This window comes from Lepus europaeus, chromosome 5 (assembly GCF_033115175.1).
Source record: "Lepus europaeus isolate LE1 chromosome 5, mLepTim1.pri, whole genome shotgun sequence".
Classification (NCBI taxonomy): domain Eukaryota; kingdom Metazoa; phylum Chordata; class Mammalia; order Lagomorpha; family Leporidae; genus Lepus; species Lepus europaeus.
Window position 1 is genome coordinate 80,281,610 of NC_084831.1, and position 20,262 is coordinate 80,301,871.

At 38.3% G+C, this 20,262-nt stretch overlaps 1 protein-coding gene across 2 annotated transcripts in view; it reads left to right on the forward strand.

The window, feature by feature from the left end:
* The window catches only part of SH3GLB1 (SH3 domain containing GRB2 like, endophilin B1), a 45,889-nt gene that overhangs the window by 2,611 nt on the left and 23,016 nt on the right, over nucleotides 1-20,262 (forward strand). For both annotated transcript variants that reach the window (XM_062191663.1, XM_062191662.1), the window contains exons 2-3: nucleotides 13,917-14,058; nucleotides 17,815-17,943. In XM_062191663.1, the coding sequence (XP_062047647.1) occupies nucleotides 13,917-14,058; nucleotides 17,815-17,943 (271 nt within the window). The remainder of the gene's footprint in view (nucleotides 1-13,916; nucleotides 14,059-17,814; nucleotides 17,944-20,262) is intronic.

The window sequence follows — 20,262 nt, forward strand, 5'->3', positions numbered from 1 at the left end:
TTTAGGGAAAAATTTTTTTCATTCTGTCCTAATCTGTTAGTTGTCAATTTTCTTTTTGGTCTTTCATACTTAAGTGCCTAGTCCATATCTTCCATCACTATTCTGGACACTGGTGATACAGCACTAAATACAATCAGTAAAGGATCTTCCTTCCTAGAGCTTACATTCTGGCAGAAAATAAACTTGTAAATACATCAGATGATAGAGTAAAAAAGCCAGAAGAATAAAGTAATAGGCAAAGTGGTGGTTGTTGCTGTGTTGTGTAGCTAGGATGGTCAGGGCAAGGCTTTCTGATAGGATGAAATATAAAGAGACCTCAAACAAGTATAATAGAGTCTTCTTTCTTTCCTCCTTTCCTTTCCTTTCCTGTCCTGTCCTGTCCTGTCCTGTCCTCCCTCCCTTCCTTCCTTCCTTCCTTCCAGAAGCATTTGAGGGCAGAAGGAACAAGTGCAATGTCTGAGGTTGCATAGATACTGGGCCAACTGGTTAGGGAACTGTCGTCATATGGGACAGGTAAAAATGTGACTTAGATGACAGTGGTAGAGGGGAGTTTCAAAATCTGTATTGGCTGTCAGATTGGCTCTCTGGTGTGAAAGACAAGTCAAGGATGATGCCAGGATTTTGACTTGCATCGTTTATAAGAAGGGAGAAATGTCTGGAGAAAGGGATTTCCTTAAACATGTACCCCTTTAAAAAAATTAAAATTTTTAAAAATTTATCTGAGAGGGCAGGCACCGTGGCTCACTTGGTTAATCCTCCACCTGCGGCACCAGCATCCCATCTGGGCCCCGGGTTCTAGTCCTGGCTGCTCCTCTTCCAGTCCAGCTCTCTGCTGTGGCCCGGGACGGCAGTGGAGGATGGCCCAAGTGCTTGGGTGCCTGCACCCGCGTGGGAGATCAGGAAAAGCACCTGGCTCCTGGCTTCAGATCGGCGCAATGCCGGCCATAGCAGCCATTTGGAGGGTGACCAACAGAAAAGACCTTTCTCTCTGTCTCATTGTCTAACTCTGCCTGTCAAAAAATAATTTATTTATTTATTTATCTGAGAGACAGACACCCACTGGTTCACTCTTCAAATGCCTACAGTGGCAGGCTGAAGCTAGGTAGCAGAAACTCAATCTAGGTTTTCCACATGAGTAGTAGAAACCCAATTTTTGGGGCCATCACTGCTGCCTTCCAAGATCTGATTTAATAGGAGGCTAGAATCAAGAGCCAAAGCCAAGAAAGCCAATAATCGAACAAGTCCAGTGACACCAGAGTAGGACACATGCACCCTGACCACTAGGCTTAATGCCCACCACTAAATGTGTCTTTTTATATTTAGTCTGTAACTATGAGAGATACATCCTAAAGTATGTAAGTGTACTAAACTTGTGAATTTGCATTAAAGTATTTCAGAGGAAAAAGGTAGAAGTAGTTGAAACAAGATCAGGACAGTGTCGATGGTTATAGAAACTGAGTTATGGGTTTTTAAGGTTTCGTTATAACATTTTTATTATACTGCTATATTTTGGTATATATTTGACATTTTCCATAATGCTTTTTAAAAATAAAACTTAAAAGTGCTTCCAAAATGTAACATGAAATTTGGAATTCTGGATAATACGCAACAAAACACTGCTTTCTCTTTTCTGTAGTTAGTCAGTAACTGAGTTCCTACTCTGAATTGTGTTGACATCAGTATAATACCAAAGTACCAAGTTTCATGCTAAGAATAGTTTAAGAGCTATGACAGTAACTCTGAATAAGCAATTGGGACAGTAGGGAAGGCATTAAGCTTTTTTATTTCTAAATAATAATCTCCATTCAAACCAATTTGTACATAAAGGAATAAGCCATCCTTGGGCTGGTCAATTTTATACATTTTCCATTTTACTTAAAAATTTTAAGTTAAAAAAATCGAAAGTGTTCTTTGCTTTAAAATCATCAAATCAGAGTGTTAAAGCATGCTAGTGTAAGTGAGTTTTATCATCACTCACTCTTCTAAAATTCATTTGTAAACTTTGGTACTTTAAAATGAATGTTAAAGTATAATGTATAAATGAATAAGGAGTATTCTTAAATTTATTTGGCTGATTACTTATTTTTAACTTCCTCAATATAAAAGCATCAAGTAATTTATCCTTGCCAAGATGCAATTTACTAGTGTCTTAAAAGCCATTTATCTTAAAATCAGTCTTTTTAGTCTAGATTCCTGAGTATTAAACACTTGATTTTAATTAAATTATTTTTAATTTCCAAAATATAATATCATGTACTTTTCTGACTCTAGGCTTTTGTTCATAAAGTTAACTGGAGTGCCCTCTACATATTCTGTCCTTCCCTCAAGATACAGGTTCAAATTCATCTCAACTGTGAAGGCTTCTCAGACCACAAGAGCTTGATGTACAATCCTATAAAATTTTTCTTCTAATGAACAATTATGCAAGGTCTCCGCGAGCTCTAAAATTCTGTGGCTATATGTCTTTCACTTCTTTAAAAAAGATTGTGTGTCCTAAGGAATCAACTGTATGTTTCCTGTTCCCCTATCACAACATCCAACATGCCTCATTTTAATTTTTGTCATTTTAGCCTAACAAGTTAGTTTCCATATGAAAAGTTTACTCTGTGAAGGGAAACAAGAATCATTTAGCATGTTAAATAATTTTGTCATCTTTGCTAGTATTTTTCTAACATTATATTTGCTGACCTTGAAGATATCTAATACCGGTCTAAAATGTTAAACTGTTCAACCTGTTTTTATTGACTACCTGTTAGATGCTTGGTGTTGAAGATACAAAGATGTATGATATCTAGTCCCTGCCTTTGTGGACTTCACAGTTTAGCCCCAAATTTGCCATTGTTAAATATCCTTTTTAGCAAATACCCACTTTGTAAATTACTCTTCCTTTCATTTGATAATGAATGAAGGAACAGGAGAGTTTATTTTTAATATTTATTTTATTTATTTGAAAGGCAGAGTTAGGGAGAGATATATCTCTCATCCATGATTTCCCAAATGGCCGCAGTGGCCAGTGCTGGGCCAGACGAGAGCCAGGAGCTTCTTTTAGGTCTCCACATGTGCTGCTTTCCTAAGCACATTAGCAGGGAGCGGGATTGGAAGTGGAACAGCCAGGACTCTAACCTGTGCACATAGTAGAGGATGGCTATGCTATAGTGCAAATCCTAAGAGAGAGATTTTTAATTCAGAATTGATTCTAAAGCAAAACTTGACTATCTTTAATGTAAGAGCATATATAGTTATCCCTTGCTATGAAGTGAATTGCTTCCAGAAATTTCCATGAATACCAAAACCTCAGGGTATTCACATCACTTACATAAAGTATCACAGTTATTTGCATATATTTTATCTTCTCAACCTTCCATATACTTTAAATCTAGAGTAGTATCTAATACTGTCTAAATGCTGTGTAAATAGTTGTTATACCATATTGTTTATGGAACACTTACAGGAAAGTTTTATCTCTGCTCAGTACATTTGTAACCATTGTAGGCCTAACTACATAGTACATGATCTGAGATTGTTGGCTATGAAGGGCAAAAAAAATAAAATAAAATAAAATCAAGCTAATTTAGGAGAATGTTCATTTTTTTGGTGTTTTCTATTAACTGATTATTAAACTATGAAATTGTAAACATTTTTTTTTTAGAAAGTCTTTAAAATGTGGTCTTGAGGTTTATTCAGCAAGCATAATAGCTTGTCTAAGCTGGAAATAACAAAGATGACTGTGGTGGTGCCATTAACAGGACCCTGTCAGACCCTGGCTAGAATTCCAGCTTGGCTAAACAGCTCACTCAGGCCCTTCTAAATTTCCACTTTTATAAACTGTGATGACTTTACCGTGCCTCTCAAACTCTGATAAATAAAAGGTCACATTCAAAATCCATACATTTTCTCATTGTGCAAAAACTACTTTTAGTGTTGCTTAAAACTGTATTTAAATCTTTTGGTAATATTGATGTTAATTCAATAAACCACTAGGTAGAAGATAACTTGTTAACTTGATGTTAAAATTTATACTACATACTCTGTGAATGAGGTAATTAGAAAATCTACAAGATTGTTTTGAATTCATCATTAATTCTTGAAAGTATTTTAAGGTAATAACAAAGCTATAAATGATCCTAAACTCTTTTCTACCAAACCACACCCAGTCAATTAATACTGATTACTGTATTCCTGTTTAAAATTATCAGACTTGTAGGTCAATTACTTAAATACTGTTAAGACAAAAACTTGAGTTTCAACACAATGTATTTGGAGCATAACTCCAGCATAGTGAAATGACAATCAAGATTCTTAAATGGGCCACAGAAAGAAGTAATGCAGTGGGAACTAAACCAAATGATACATATTGAAATAATTCTGTATGAGCTCAGAACAGTGGTTCTCAGTCTTGGCTGCACTTAAAATTACCCAGGGAATCTTTAAAAATGCCAGTATATGTTGACTGCACCCCTGTCCAGTTAAATTAAAATTTTAGGGGTTGGATCTGACATTAGTGTTTTTGAAAGCTTCCCTAGGTAATTCAAAAGAGCATCTAAAATGGAGAACCAAAGGAGAGGGATCCACTTTAAGTTTATTAATATGTTATATTCAAAATTTGTGTTATATATTTTCCCCAAAGTAGTTTAGATTACTTTGAATATTACTCTAACCTGAAGAATTGGTGATTAGAGTTTACACTTGATCACACACAGCCTTTTTACTTGTAGTTCTTTTTTCTTTCTAGTAAAACAGAATGTGGAATCCAGGCACCTTATTTCATACTCAAGACTATATGCCTATTCTGTTGTAAAGGATTACGGTACCTGGTGTAATGTGACTGACTCAAAGATAGTCCTTCAAAGAAGAAGGGATTAAACTATCTATTCTCATGCCATTTTGCTCTATTAAAATGAAAGACTATGGAAGAATTATACTACAACTATATTTTGGGGAACACTGGGTTGGGTTTCTATGACTCACATTCTAGCTTTCATTGTAGATTGTTTGCACAGAAGTTCTGTACTGCTACCTATTCATTGAAATAGATGCTTTAAATCAAGTATAGTTTCTCATGAACATCTATTAAGAGTCTACAAAGTCGGCCGGCGCTGTGGCTTAACAGGCTAATCCTCCGCCTTGCGGCGCCGGCACACCGGGTTCTAGTCCTGGTTGGGGCGCCGGATTCTATCCCAGTTGCCCCTCTTCCAGACCAGCTCTCTGCTATGGCCCAGGAAGGCAGTGGAGGATGGCCCAAGTCCTTGGGCCCTGCACCCACATGGGAGACCAGGAGAAGCACCTGGCTCCTGGCTTCAGATCAGCACAATTCACTGGCCGCAGCGGCCATTGGAGGGTGAACCAACAGCAAAAAGGAAGACCTTTCTTTCTGTCTCTCTCTCTCACTGTCCACTCTGCCTGTCAAAAAAAAAAAAAAATTTCGGATTTGAAGATGTTGAAGACTAAATTTCTCATAGGTTAATGTTTAAGGTTTTGGTAACTAGAGAAGGATTTTTTTTCAAAAAAAGAAATAGGCCTTTGCTCATTTGAAAAGGGTGCTGTTGTTAAAATTTTATGTTTGTGTTAAGGCAGTATTATTATCCTAACTTGATCATAAAATCCCTGAGGACAAAAAACACATCATAAGCTGATCTTCTTGTAGTAAAGATTATTGTATGTTACATATAATAAGTATTGTATTTACATTTTCTCTGAACTGATTATTAAAATTACACTATGAATTTTATGAATAGCAACTATTTTCTAAGAAAAAGTCTTAAAAATATACTTTCAAGAAGTGGGCATTTGGCTTAAGCAGTGAAGGCACTGGTTGGGATGCTCATATCCCATTTCAAAGTGCCTGGGTTTAGGTCCCGGCTCTGCTTCTAACTCCAGCCTCCTGCTCATGCACACACTGGCACATGGCAGGAGTAATTGGATTCCCTGCCACCCATGTGGAAGTCATGGATTGAGTTCCTGACTCCTGCTTTAGCTGGAACTTGTGGGCATTTGAGGGTTGAACCAGGCAGGGATGGTAGTTCCCTGAGTGTGTGAGTGTGTCTGTCTGTCTCTCCCTTGCTCTTTCTGCCTTCAAATAAATAACTCTTTAAAACAAAACACTGCTGTTTATTTTTAAAAAGATAATACTAGAAATATTATTGTGTGCTTCCCCTGCACCCTTCTTAATTTAAGATAGGATTTAGGTTACCCTTAATGGAGTGAATAATTATTAAATATGTAGGAAACAGAGATGGAGCCAGTGTGAAGAAAGACTCAGGGACAGGGAAACACAGAATACGTTGGAATAATGGTGATAAACATAGAAAATATTAATTTATCAAAGTCAAATATATACTAGAAAGATGGTATGGCATATTATATGACTGTAATACAAACAGATGTAAGATTGAATCCCAATACAGATACCTTAGGAAAAATGTTCAGTCACTCAACCACAACTTATCATTGAAATTATGATTCTTGCCCATATTAAAAGATTCTTTTGAATATTTGAAATAAAACATAATTCTTACTATGTGGCATTTTAAAACATTTATTTAGCCATGCTATTGTTAAGAGGCTGGCACTGAGGTATAGCTGGTAAAGCTGCCGCCTGCAGTGCCAGCATCCCATATGGGCACTGATTCGAGTCCCGGCTGCTCCACTTCTGATCCAGCTCCCTGTTAATGTGCCTGGGAAAGCAGCAGCAAGTTGCCCACATGCTTCGGCCATTGCACCTGTGTGGGAGATCCAGAAGAAGCTCCTGGCTTCAGATCAGCTCAATTCTGACCATTGCAGCCATTTGGGGAGAGAACCAGCAGATAGAAGACTTCTCTCTCTCTGCCTCTGCTTCTTCTGTAACTCTGCCTTTCAAATAAATAAATAAGTCTTAAAAAAAAAAAAAAAAAAAGAATATAGAAGTGTGGGGCCGGTGCTGTAGCACAGTGGATTAAAGCCCTGGTCTGCAGCACTGGCATCCCATATGGTGGTCGGTTTGAGTCCCAGCTGCTCCTTTTCCCATCCAGCTCCCTGCTAATGCACCTGGGGAAGCAGCAGAGGATGGCCCAAGTGCTTGGGCCCTTGCAGCCACATAAGAGACCTGGAAGAAGCTCTTGGCTCCTACTTTCAGCCTGGCCCAGCCCTGGTCATTGCAGCCATTTGGGAAGTGAACCAGCAGATTGGAAGACCTCTCTCTCTGTCTCTACCTCTCTCTCTAACTCTGTTTCTAATAGTCTTTTTTTAAAATAAAGATATAAGAAAAATATGATATTCTTGAAAAAAAGAAAACTTTTAAAGAAATTAGCAGGTAAAACAATCACATAATGTACTAAAGTGTAAAGCATAGATATACATAGAGTGAAGTATACTAATTGTTTTCAGTCTTAGAAAATGTAGATAAGCGTGAGGTGAGATTTATTACTGGTACTTAAGTACATAGTTTATGTGAACCCTCCCTTAGAATTACTATTTTCTGAAGAGGTATTCTGCAGTTAGACTATCTCACTGATTTGTAAGGTTTCCTTATATTATTGTTTATTTTTGTCCTTCTGAACTAGAATAATAAACTACTCATGTTTGTTTGTAGAATCTTATTTTGTAAATCAGTTTACATATTTCTTTGTTTCTTCCTCAGACTGGATACAAATATTTATTACCATATTATACTTGTACTTCTATCTTTTTTTACTTAAAAAAAAAAAAAAGGGTACTTAATGAGGTAACTACAAGGTAGTACCATAAAGGACCAGCACTGTGGCACAGTGGATTAAATCCCTAGCCTGCAGCGCCAGCAACACATGTAAGCACTGCTTTGAGTCCTGCCTGTTCCACCTCCTATCCAGCTCTCTGCTAATGCATCTGGGAAAGCAGCAGAGGACGGCCCAATTCCTTGGGCCCCGGCATTCACATGGGAGACCCAGAAGAAGCTCCTGGCTTCGGATCAGCTCAGCCCCAGCTAAATGAGGAGTGAACCAGGGTGGAAGGCACCTTTCCTACCCTCCCCATCTCTCTCTCTCTATAACTCCATCTTTCAAATAAATCTTTAAAAAAAAAAAAAAAGGTAGTACCATGATAGTCAACAAATAAAATATTAAATATGGGCCGGCGCCGTGGCTCATTAGGTTAATCCTCCGCCTGCGGCACGGGCAACCCGTGTTCTAGTCCCAGTTGCTGTTCTTCCAGTCCAGCTCTCTGCTGTGGCCCAGGAAGGCAGTGGAGGATGGCCCTTGGGCCCTGCACCCACATGGGAGACCAGGAGGAAGCACCTGGCTCCTGGCTTCGGATCGGTGCAGTGCACCTGCTGTAGCGGCCATTTGGGGGCTGAACTAACGGAAGGAAGACCTTTCTCTCTCTCTCTCTCACTGTCTAAATCTGCCTGTCAAAAAAAAAAAAATTGGTTGCTGCTTAGCTTCTAAAAAATATATATATATTAAATATGTAAACAAGCCTTTTGACCTGAAGATGGAAACATCTTATTTTCCAAATAATTAATTTTCTGATTGATTGATCTCTATAATACCATCAGGAGAAAACTTGTCCTGAATCCTAACTTGTGTCAGATAAATTCAGTGACTGTTTCTTTAATCACTATTTTAAAACTTTTTTTTGAAAAATTCATTTATTGAAAGAGTTATAGAGAGAGGGAGAGACAGAAATCTTCCATCCACTGGTTTACTCCCCAAATGTCTACAATAGCTGGGGTTGGGCCAGGCCAAAGCCAGGAGCTTCATCCAGGTCTCCCAGTGGATTCAGGGGCCCAAGTACTTGGGCCATCTTCCACTACTTTACCCAGGCCATTAGCAGAGAGCTGAATTGGAAATGGAGTAATAGGAACTCAAACCGGCACCCATATGGGATGCTGGTGTCATAGGAAGTGGATTTACCCACTAAGCTACAATGCCAGCCTCATTTAAAAAACTTTTTAGAAAATTCCAGGCTGTTTCTTTAATTCCAGTGTGTTTTTTGAACATCTAATAGGTAAAGCTTTTTAATTTTTATTTTTGTTTGAGAAGCAGAGTTACAGAACTTTGATCTACTGGTCTCCCCAAATGCTGAGGTCCTGGGAACTCAATCCAAGTCTCCCACGTGGGTGGCAGGTACCCATCTACTTGTACCATTATCTGGTGGCTACCAGAGTACATGTTAGAAGGAAGCTGGAATTGGGAGCAGAATTGGGACTCAGAACTCAGGCACACCAATAACTGATGTCTTAACTGCTAAGCCAAACACTGCACCCTGTTAGATAACATTTTATGTTCTGAAAAAAATAGTCCTGTAGGTTTATACTGCTTAGATAATACTCAATTATTTCTCCTATAACAGAGACCATGTCTTCTAGTTTTCAGAAGAATGCCTAAAAACTGACCTCATAAATACTGATTTTTAATATCACTGATCTTTTAATCTTATTTGTTCTTTGTTATTAAATATAAATTAAGGCTTTCCAGAAAATAATTAATATTGATACTTCATATACGTAAAGGTGATGCTAAGGATCCTATAGAAATAATGCAACTGTAAATAAATCATCAGAGGACTATATATTCTACCCTTAAATCTTTACATAGATAATTTCTTTTCAGCCTCAGGCTATTTCTTTTTTGTTTTTTTGGTTTTTTTGTTTTTTTGTTTTTTGACAGGCAGAGTTAGAGAGAGAGACAGAGAAAAAGGTCTTCCTTCCGTTGGTTCATCCCCCAAATGGCCGCTGCAGCAGCACACTGTGCCAATCCAAAGTCAGGAGCCAGGTGCTTCCTCCTGGTCTCCCATGTGGGTGCAGGGCCCAAGCACTTGGGCCATCCTCCACTGCCTTCCTGGGCCACAGCAGAGAGCTGGACTGGAAGAGGAGCAACCGGGATAGAATCCGGTGCCCCAACCGCGACTAAAACCCGGTGTGCCGGCACCACAGGTGGAGGATTAGGCAAGTGAGCCGCAGCGCCGGCCTCTCAGGCTATTTCTTAATTGCTCAGAGATGCTATTTCTCTGATCACTCCCATCTCATACTCTTCTGAGCCCGGGTCTCCCATCCCTTCCCCATTGAAGCCTTCCCTAATTTCTTTTGCTCCCCCCCCCAAAATGAATACTTAGTAATATTTTTTTTTGACAGGCCGAGTTAGTGAGAGACAGAGAGTAAAGGTCTTCCTTCCGTTGGTTCACCCCCCAAATGGCTGCAACGGCCAGAGCACTGCACCAATCCGAAACCAGGAGCCAGGTGCTTCCTCCTGGTCTCCCATGCAGGTGCAGGGCCCACGGACTTGGGCCATCCTCCACTGCCCTCCCGGGCCACTACAGAGAGCTGGACTGGAAGAGGAGCAACTGGGACAGAATCTGGTGCCCTGACCGGGACTAGAACCCGGGGTGCCGGCACCGCAGGTGGAGGATCAGCCTAGTGAGCCACGGCGCCGGCCAATTCTTCGTAATATTTAAACTCATTATGTCTCTCAAGAAACAGAAGTACCACCTATGTTGAGTCACTCCCCACAGTCTTTATGTCTTTGTCATCAGCTTGTTTATTATCCTCCTTGTTAAAATGTTAGCTTCCTAAGAGCAAAGACCTTATCTGCTTTGTTGGCTGCAGAAACCCATGTGCTTAGAGCAGTGCCTGGCATCTGTGTAGATGCTGATAAATATTTGTTGAAGGAATGAATGAAATGAACAAATAGCTATACTTATAAAAGGGGAATTTTAAAAAAAGATGTATTTATTTATTTGAAAGGCAGAGTTAGAGAGAGGGAAAGACAGAGAGCTGAGAGCTTCCATCCACTGGTACACTCCCCAAATGGCCACAATGGCCGGAGCTGGACTGATCTAAAACCAAGAGCCAGAAGCTTCTTCTGGGCCTCCCACAAGGATGCAAGGGCCCAAGGAGTTGGGTCATCTTCCACTTTTTTCTAAAAGGGGAATTTATGCTTGTGTTTCTAATTTTTTTGAAGATTTATTTATTTGAAAGTGTTAGAGAAGGAGAGATAGAGATCTTCCATCCACTGGTTCGCTTCTCAGATGGCCACAACGGCCAGGACTGGGCCAGGCGGAGGCCAGGAGTTTAATTTCAGGTCTCCCGCATGGGTGGCAGGGATCCAGTCACTTGGGCCATCTTCTCCTTTTTGCAGGCCATTAACAAGAAGCTAGATCAGAAATGGAGCAGCCTATATGGGATGCTGGTGTCACAGGCGGCAGCTTAACCCTCTACATGACAGCACTGACCCCTGTGATTCCGATTTTTAAAATGCAAAAAATTTTTCTTAAATCATCATTTTGAATTGATTTTAACCTGGTTGTAGTCTCTTTTTTTCCCTTTCTACTGGTTGCTTATATGGAAGATTTTCTGTCTGACCGTTGGTGGTAGACTCTGATCTGTATAGGAAGTCTATGCTTACATCTTTTTTTTTTTTTTTTTTTTTTTTTTTTAATTTGACAGGTAGAGTTATGGACAGTGAGAAAGAGAGACAGAGAGAAAGGTCTTCCTTCCGTTGGTTCACCCCCCAAATGGCCGCTAGGGCCGGCGCTGCGCTGATCCCAAGCCAGGAGCCAAGAGCTTCTTCCAGGTCTCCCCCAAGGACTTGGGCCATCCTCCACTGCTTTCTCAGGCCACAGCAGAGAGCTGGACTGGAAGAGGAGCAACCGGGACTAGAACCCGGGGTCCATATGGGATGCCAGTGCCATAGGCGGAGGATTAACCGAATGAGCCACAGTGCTGGCCCCTATGCTTACATCTTGTTCTCTTTTGAGAATGAGGTTGCCTAGTTTATCCAGCTGACCATAGGCTCAGGGTTTGCTTTCATAAAGTTAAGGCGCTCCTCATTATCATATCCTACAAATTTACAGACTTGGACAATAAGTTGTAACTGCAATTCTCAATTCACTTTGTTGTATCAGGGCTTGGATAAAGAGCAGTCTCAAAAACAAGTAAGGCTTTATAGCAGCCATTTAAACCATTGTTTCTAGCCCCTGAACAGGATCTTCAGTGGGAATTTTAACTAGCAGTCTTATGAATAAAATTTTAGAGAATCCTTTAGCTAAAAAGTAATAATAACCAACTAAAACTATTAGACCAAGAAAAAATGCTGAACTAAAACTCAGAAAAGAGATTGGCAGAAAAGATTTTTTTGAGGAATGGCGAGAAAAGACAAGATGAACGCAATTTTGTTAACTGGGAGTTAGTCATGAGTAACCATAGAATTAGTGCTCATGGGATACTTTCGGACGGACAAAGCCATATATTCCAAAGAAAAATTATAGTGATCAACAGTCTGAGTCATGGTCTCCTCTGTTTAATTAAAAGTATCCAGAAGGCTCAAAAAGATTTGCACAGAAATATTTTTTACCTCCTTATTATTGCATCAACAATGCTGCCTTTCTTAATATCAACACTGTCAATAGATTAAAAATTGATATATAGAGTATACATTATACTGCATTTTATGGTCTTTAAAAGACACTCCAAGGTACAAATAGGGTATGTTCCAAAGGTTTATAAATAAATTGCAAGAGCATATCCCAGAACATCCCATAAAAATCTGTCTGATTAGAAGTGATGAAAGTGCCAATATAAATACACAATTCACAATAAACATAAACAGCCTTTTTTAAGCTTAAATAATTAGTAGGCACTGAACAAAATTATTTAAGTTACACAGTCTTAATCTTTAAAACATTATAAAATATGTATTGTCTTTCTTTAACAATACTGAAGAAAATATTCAAAAACTTGCTCAGGACAAATAGTTGGCAATGTAGTCAGGACTCAGATCTAACTGACAAAATTCTTACTCCTTACCATTATTCTTGCTGCCTTTATTTGTAAGAAATATTTATAAAAGAAGACCTAAATGAAAGATCTCTGTGAATGAGATCCTAGTGGAAAGAACGGGGCCATCAAAGAAGGAGGTACCTTTCTCTGAAGGGAGGAGAGAACTTCCACTTTGACTATGACCCTGCCAGAATAAGATCAAAGTCGGCGAACCCTAAAGGTTTCCATAGCCTTGGCAACTCATGACTAGAGCCTAGGGAGATTACTGACGCCATAAACAAGAGTGTCCAATTGTTAAGTCAACAACAGGAGTCACTGTGTACTTACATCTCATGTGGGATCTGTCCTTAATGTGTTGTCCAATGTGTAGTAATGCTATAACTAGTACTGAAACAGTATTTTTACACTTTGTGTTTCTGTGTGGGTGCAAACTGATGAAATATTTACTTAGTATATACTGAATCGATCTTCTGTATATAAAGATAATTGAAAATGAAAAAAAAAAACTTGGTTTTAAATTGGACATTGCATAGAAAATTAATCAATTTTTTAAAAATATCATGTAGGATCTCTGTCCTTAATGTGCTGTACATTGTGATTTAATGCCATAACTAGTACTCAAACAATATTTTTCACTTTGTGTTGCTATATGGGGGCAAACTGTTGAAATCTTTACCTAATATATACTAAACTGATCTTCTGTATATAAAGAGAATTGAAAATGAATCGTGATGTGATTGCAAGGGGAGAGGGAGCAGGAAAGGGGAGGGTTGTGGGTGAGAGGGAAGTTTTAGGAGGGGGAAGCCATTGTAACCCATAAGCTGTACTTTGGAAATTTATATTCATTAAATAAAAGTTAAAAAAAAAAGAAATATTTATAAACCAAGCACTTAGCTGCATTTTCTACAGAATTCACTCACACATTATACATTTTAGCAGAACTAAGAATATGTGATAACTGTAATATATATAAGGTCGTCATAAATGCCACAAAAGTTATGGATAAACAACTACTATAGGGGCAAAAGGCGGGGGGAGGCATTCATAGGCACTGGCTAACAAATAAAGCCAAAGCACAATTGTTTATATGTTTAGGATTATTTGGACTTGAGCTTGTTTTTTACCTATTGATAAAATTTCCTAAAATTTATTTGAGGTATATTTCAACTTTTTTTTATATATATAACAGTTCACAGAAGAAAAGCTGGGCCAGGCAGAGAAGACAGAATTGGATGCTCACTTAGAGAACCTCCTTAGCAAAGCTGAATGTACCAAAATATGGACAGAAAAAATAATGAAACAAACAGAAGTATTATTGCAGCCAAATCCAAGTAAGAAAGTTTACCTTCTATCTGCCTTAAGTACTATTAGTGTTTATTTTATTGTTAAAATGTTTGGTAACTGAAAATAGAATTTTGAGTGGCTTCAGAGTCTATGGTTATTATTTTATGTACTTTTGTGAAGAGATAATAAATACTTCTGTGTATCCTGTAGCAAATTTACAAATAAAGTTTTCAGGTCTCTGTAGAATCCTCCTAAACTTCAATTTCAGGCAACAGCTTTGGATTTTAAGAGTTATGTTGGGAGTGTTAATTGTTAATTTAACAACAAAAGTCACTGTGTATACTTACTCCCCATGTAGAGCCTCTTTCCCTAATGAGTTGTACTATGAGAATTAACGGCAAAACTTATTCTCAAACAGTACTTTATATGTTGTGTGGGTTGGTGAGTGCAAACTGTTGAAATCTTTACTTAGTATAGAGTTGGTCTTCTGTATATAAAGTTAATTAAAATGAATCTTAATGAAGAATGGGATGGAAGAAGGAGTAGGAGGTATGGGATGGGAGTGGGGATAGAAGGGTGGGTATGGGGGGAAAGCCACTATATTCTTAAAGTTGTATCTATGAAATTTGTATTCACTGAATAAAAGGTTTAAACAAAAAATAGTTATGCTGAGTGAGGAGTAGGGGACAAGTGTTGGATGCAGTGGTTAAAGTCACTGCTTGTTATATCCACATCTCATATTACAATATCTGGTTGGAGTTCCACTTCTCCACTTCTGATCCAGCTTGCTGCTAATGTGCACCCTGATAGGCAGCAGGTGCTCTAGTGCTTGGGTCTTTGCCACACACAGGAGACCTGGATTGAGTGCCACACTCCTGGATTCTGCCTGACCCAGGCCTCGGCTGTTGTAGTTACTTGAGGAGTAAACCAGTAGATTGAAGATATCTCTCTCTCTCTCTCTCTCTCTCTCTCTCTCTCTCTCTGTGTGTGTGTGTCTTTCTTCTTTTTCTGTAACTTGGCCTTTCTAAATACATCTTTAAAGAAGAGGGGGAAAAAAGAAGAGAGAAACAGAGATCTTGATCTGCTGGTTCACTTCCTAAATGGCCGAGGCTGGGCCAGACCAGAGCCAGGAACCAAGAGCTTCCAGGTCTTCCATGTGTGAGTGGCAAGAGTCCAAGGACTTGGGCCATCTTCCACTGCTTTCCCAGGCACATTAGCAGGCGAGGCTGGATTGGAAGTAGAGCAGTGGGGACTCCAACTGGCACCCATATGAGATGCCAGCACTGCAGCAGCAGCTTAACTTGCTGTGCCACGACACTGGCCCCAGACTTTCAGATAAATAAATATATATTTAAAGAGTTAAAAGAGGCAATGATAATTAAAACATTTTTCTTTTTCATCTAAGGAACAGTTGTCCCTACATAATAAAGGGTACATTAAGTAGAAACTTAAACGATTACCTTTTTCAGCTTGTTTATGTTAAGTTTTATATTTTCACAGAAGTTAACTCCATTTGATTTTCAGACAACCATGGGTTTTTCAGGTATCTCAATTCAGAAACCTTGAAAATTAGTGCATAATAATTATTTATTCAATGAAATTCATGAGTTAGCCTCTTGTCCAATGTGACAAAGCTAATTAGTGGAACCTGGACTAGAACCAGGGATATTAACGTCCAGTCTTCACTGTGAGCTTTATATATCAAAGCTGAAGAACAAAGTCACCACTGCTTGCCTTCCTTTCTTTTTCCCCAGTGTTATTGTGACCATGTTGTGAAATGTCATTAGACTTACTTTTAGATACTAACTTAAAGTACTATAAGAAATACTGGTAATTCTGTCACTTTAGTTAAATTTTAGTGATTCCTGAATTATGTCTTTAATACGTAATTTAGGAATACAGGTATGGCCCATTGTCTTAGGATACCGTGTAGTATTTCTTATTTATTTAAAACCATATAAATCATATACCATGGCACTTTGAAAAAGTGAGAGACATTTTTCCTCTTGCTCTTTACATACAAGGAGACTTCTAAAAGTTTATGGCAAAACAGAATTATAAGTCTGTTTGGGTACAAAAAAAATTTTAAAGCCAGGCACAAGATTTTCACAATATCCATTTTCCTTGAACTTTTTGAAGACTCTCTGTGTAAGTCTAGTCTACAGTGTGTTTTTCTGATTGGCCAATAAGTTCATACACAGCTGGTAAAAAAGGAAATATAGTATAACACCCCATATCAACATTCATTTTGGGTCATAAAGTAATACAGAATTGTTTTACTCTGGCTTATAAAGTTACATAGATTTTGAGCAATCATACCCAACTCCTCTTTGTCAACCATCTTGGCATGACCTTCTCACCTTCTCATTCCACCACATTGTGAGCCCTGTTATTTTTCACGTATGATTTTTAGAGACTACAGTTAGAAATATATATTGCATTATAGGCAGAATTGCCTGCCTATTTTAAGATTTTTTTTTTTTTGGCCTGTTGAAATGATACTTTGATGTATTAAGGTACCAAGTGTTTTATTAACAGAATTAAATCTACATAGATTTCAACTGTAAACATTTTTTTTTAAATTTATTTTTATTTCTTTAAAAGCAAGTAGAGAGTACTGATTCATTCTCCCAGATGCCTGCAACAACAAAGAGTTGGGCCAGCTTGAAGCCAGGAGCCCAGAACTTAATCTGGGTCTCCCACATGGGTGGCAGGAACCCAAGTACTTAAGCTATCATGCAGTGCCTCCCAAGGTACACATTAGCAGGGAGTTGGAATTGGAAACAGAGTGGATACTTGAACCTAGGTACTCCATTATGGGATGTAGACATCATAATCAGTGTACCAACTACTCATCCCAACTATACACCTTTGACCATATAGGTATAAAAGCAATCGAAGCTAAGAATCACTGCAGTCAGAAACTGAAATTCCAAAATTTAGTTAGCATCCTCTGATTGGTTATCTTTTGAAAAGGCTCAATTTGCTTTTAACTAATGTAAAGGCTTTTAAATTCCTGCCTAATAACCCTTTTTATACTGGAATCTACCACAAAAATTATTATTATTCTGTTATATATTATAATTACCCTTTGCCAATTCCTGAACTGTTTCTGTTACTAATACTGCTGGGTTTTGAAATTTTCAGTGTACTGTGCGAAATTTATATAGGAATCTATGTGAAGTGCTTAAAAGAAACCAGTTTGGCTTAGGTTCTTACCAGATTGTGATTTTAACTTATACTTAATCATTGCTGCTGGAAACTTCAGTTATTTTCTCATTTTTCCCAACATACCTCCCTTTTTGGCAGCAATGTAAACATGAATTTCTTTTCTGTTAAATATTACAATAAGCAAAGCACGTACTGATGCTAAAGGTGTCAGATGTGGTGACCCTTTGGTTTTTGTAGATCTATTAATTCCCTATTTTCCTAGCTGGAGGTCTTTGATTTTGAAATTTGAAGTCTATTCAAAGTTTAAACATCAGAATTCAAAATGCTAGATAGGGGAAAAGACAACTCCAGTACATAATAGCTGAATTATCATCAATCTTCTGGAACATTAAAATCCCATAGAATACTCAGAGAGTAGCTTCATTTCTTACATAGGTTTTGTGCCAAGATATTTTATCAAATTTCTAAAATACAAATTTCTTAGAGCTAAGTAATATTTTAACATATAAAAAATTATATGCTAAGATATATACTTGAATGTGCTAATTTCTTATGTCAGATAGAAGACCAGAATAATCTTTTAAATAGTTTTGCATTTTTGAAATTATGGGTAATTTTAACCTTTCTCTTAGATGCCAGGATAGAAGAATTTGTTTATGAGAAATTGGATAGAAAAGCTCCAAGTCGTATAAACAACCCAGAACTTTTGGGACAATATATGATTGATGCGGGGACTGAGTTTGGTCCCGGAACAGCATATGGTAAGTAAAAGGTATAAAGTTTTTGTAAAAAATACCTTTTATACTTAGATTTTAACTGCTTAGGGATGTAATTAACATATATTAAATCTCTTTTAGCCTCAAGTTTATTAAGTTAATATTTTGATAACTTCAGAAATACAAGTGACCAATAAGTAGGTAAAGGTCAACTTAATATATTTAAGCAAATATTTAATTGTTCTAAGAATTCATTCTTTTTTTAAAAAATTTATTTTTTTTTTGAATGGTAGAGTTACAGAGAGAGGGAGAGACAGAGAGGTGTCTTTGATCTGCTGGTTTGCTACCCAAATGGGCACAACAGGCTGCGCTGAGCCAATCCAAAGCCAGGAGTGAGGAGCTTCTTCTGGATCTCCTACATGGGTGCAGGGTCCTAAGCACTTAGGCCATCTTCCACTGTTTTGCCAGGCACATTAACAGGGGGCTGGATTGGAAGTGAAGCAGCCAGGTCTCCAAATGTCACAGCACTGGCCCCAGAATTTATATCTTTTTTAGTTCTGAAAAGTTAAGTGAATTTTTCGCTTGGACTCCTATTGATCTTCCAACATCTCTATTGTAATGTATTTCTTGTTTTATAATGCAGTCATTGTTTATATATATATATCTCTTCTGCTTTTATTTTTAAGCTTTCTAAAGGGCTTATTTATTTTATATTGAAGGTACTTGGTGCATAGTAAGTTGAACAAATCACTATAGTGCTGTTGTTATTTGGAAATAATATCAGTACCCCAAAAATGTTCTCTTTAGATGTTTAAAATTCATTTCTAGTTTCCTTTTCTATGTTTCAGACATTCTGTAATTGTGTTTTACAGTTATGCCATCTTTTTTTTTTTTTTTTTTTTATGACAGGCAGAGTTAGACAGTGAGAGACACAGAGAGAAAGGTCTTCCTTCTGTTGGTTCACCCTCCAAGTGGCCACTACAGCCATCGCGCTGAGCCGATCCAAAGCCAGGAGCCAGGTGCTTCCTCCTGGTCTCCCATGCGGGTGCAGGAACACAAGGACTTGGGCCATCCTCCACTGCCTTCCCGGGCCACAGCAGAGAGCTGGACTGGAAGAGGAGCAACCGGGACTAGAAGCTGGCACCCATATGAGATGCTGGCGCCGCAGGCGGAGGATTAGCCTAGTGAGCCGTGGTGCCGGCCAATCTTTCTTAATTGCTATATTCTGACTTAAATGTACAACTCTGAAGTTCAGTGTCATACCTCCTTATCACTCAGATCTAAGTTTCTCGCAACATAAGACAACCTGAGATTTCTATAGCTTATTTTCTGGATGTTTATGGCTAATGCTTCTCTTTATTAAGACTTAAAAAATTCAGTTGCTGAGTATAAGCAGAAGGGGCAGAGGACTTTAAGAACTAAAATCAAGAGCTTATTTCCAGTGTCATTGGAGCAGAAGGTACCACTAGTTTGAGGCAGCACAACAAATTGACAACCCTCTGAAGGTTGTATGATCTGGGAAACCATTTTTCAGGCTACTTTACTTAAATAAGCCCTCTCACTAAGATACAAACAAAATATCTGAACAGGGACATGGTTTGTGGTACAGTGGGGTGAGACACTGCTTGGGATCCCACATTTGATATCAGAGTGCAAGTTTAAGTCCTGGCTACAGTGCTTCCAATCCAGCTTCCTGCAGATGTGCCTGGGGGGCAACAGATGATGGCCCAAGTACTTGGATTCCTACCACCCATGTAGGAGACTGGATAGAGTTCTGATATACTGGTTTCCTCCTGACAGAATCCTGGCTGTTAGGGACATTTGGGGAGTGAATTAGCAGATGAAAGACCTCTCTCTCTGTCTCTCCCTCCCTCTCTCCAACTCTGCTTTTCAAATAAATAAATAAACTTTCAGAATGTTAAAAAAAAAAAAAAAAAAAAACTCTTGCAAGAAATTGATTCTTATTTGGATATGAAATTGTAAATAGATTGAGTTTCCACAGATAGTTTCTGATGTATGAAATAACTCATAAATTCTGGGATTAAATGAATTAAGTTTTGGTAGCCATCTTTATGTTGAGGAAATAATGTATAAGTTGTGTAATGCGATGAGTGAAGCTTTTTCTATGTATAACTTTGTAATTTCTACATTGTGTTCTTCAAAAAAATTCTTTGAGAAAGTTGAAAATTCTTAAGATTTTAAATACGGGACCAGCCCTGTGGTGTTGGGCCAAGCCTCCCCCTGCAATGCCAGCATCCCATATGGCATTGGTGTCCTGGCTGCTCCTCTTCCAATACAGCTCTCTTCTTGTGCCTGGGAAAGCAGTTTAAGGTGGCACAAGTGGTTGGGCCCATGCATCTGTGT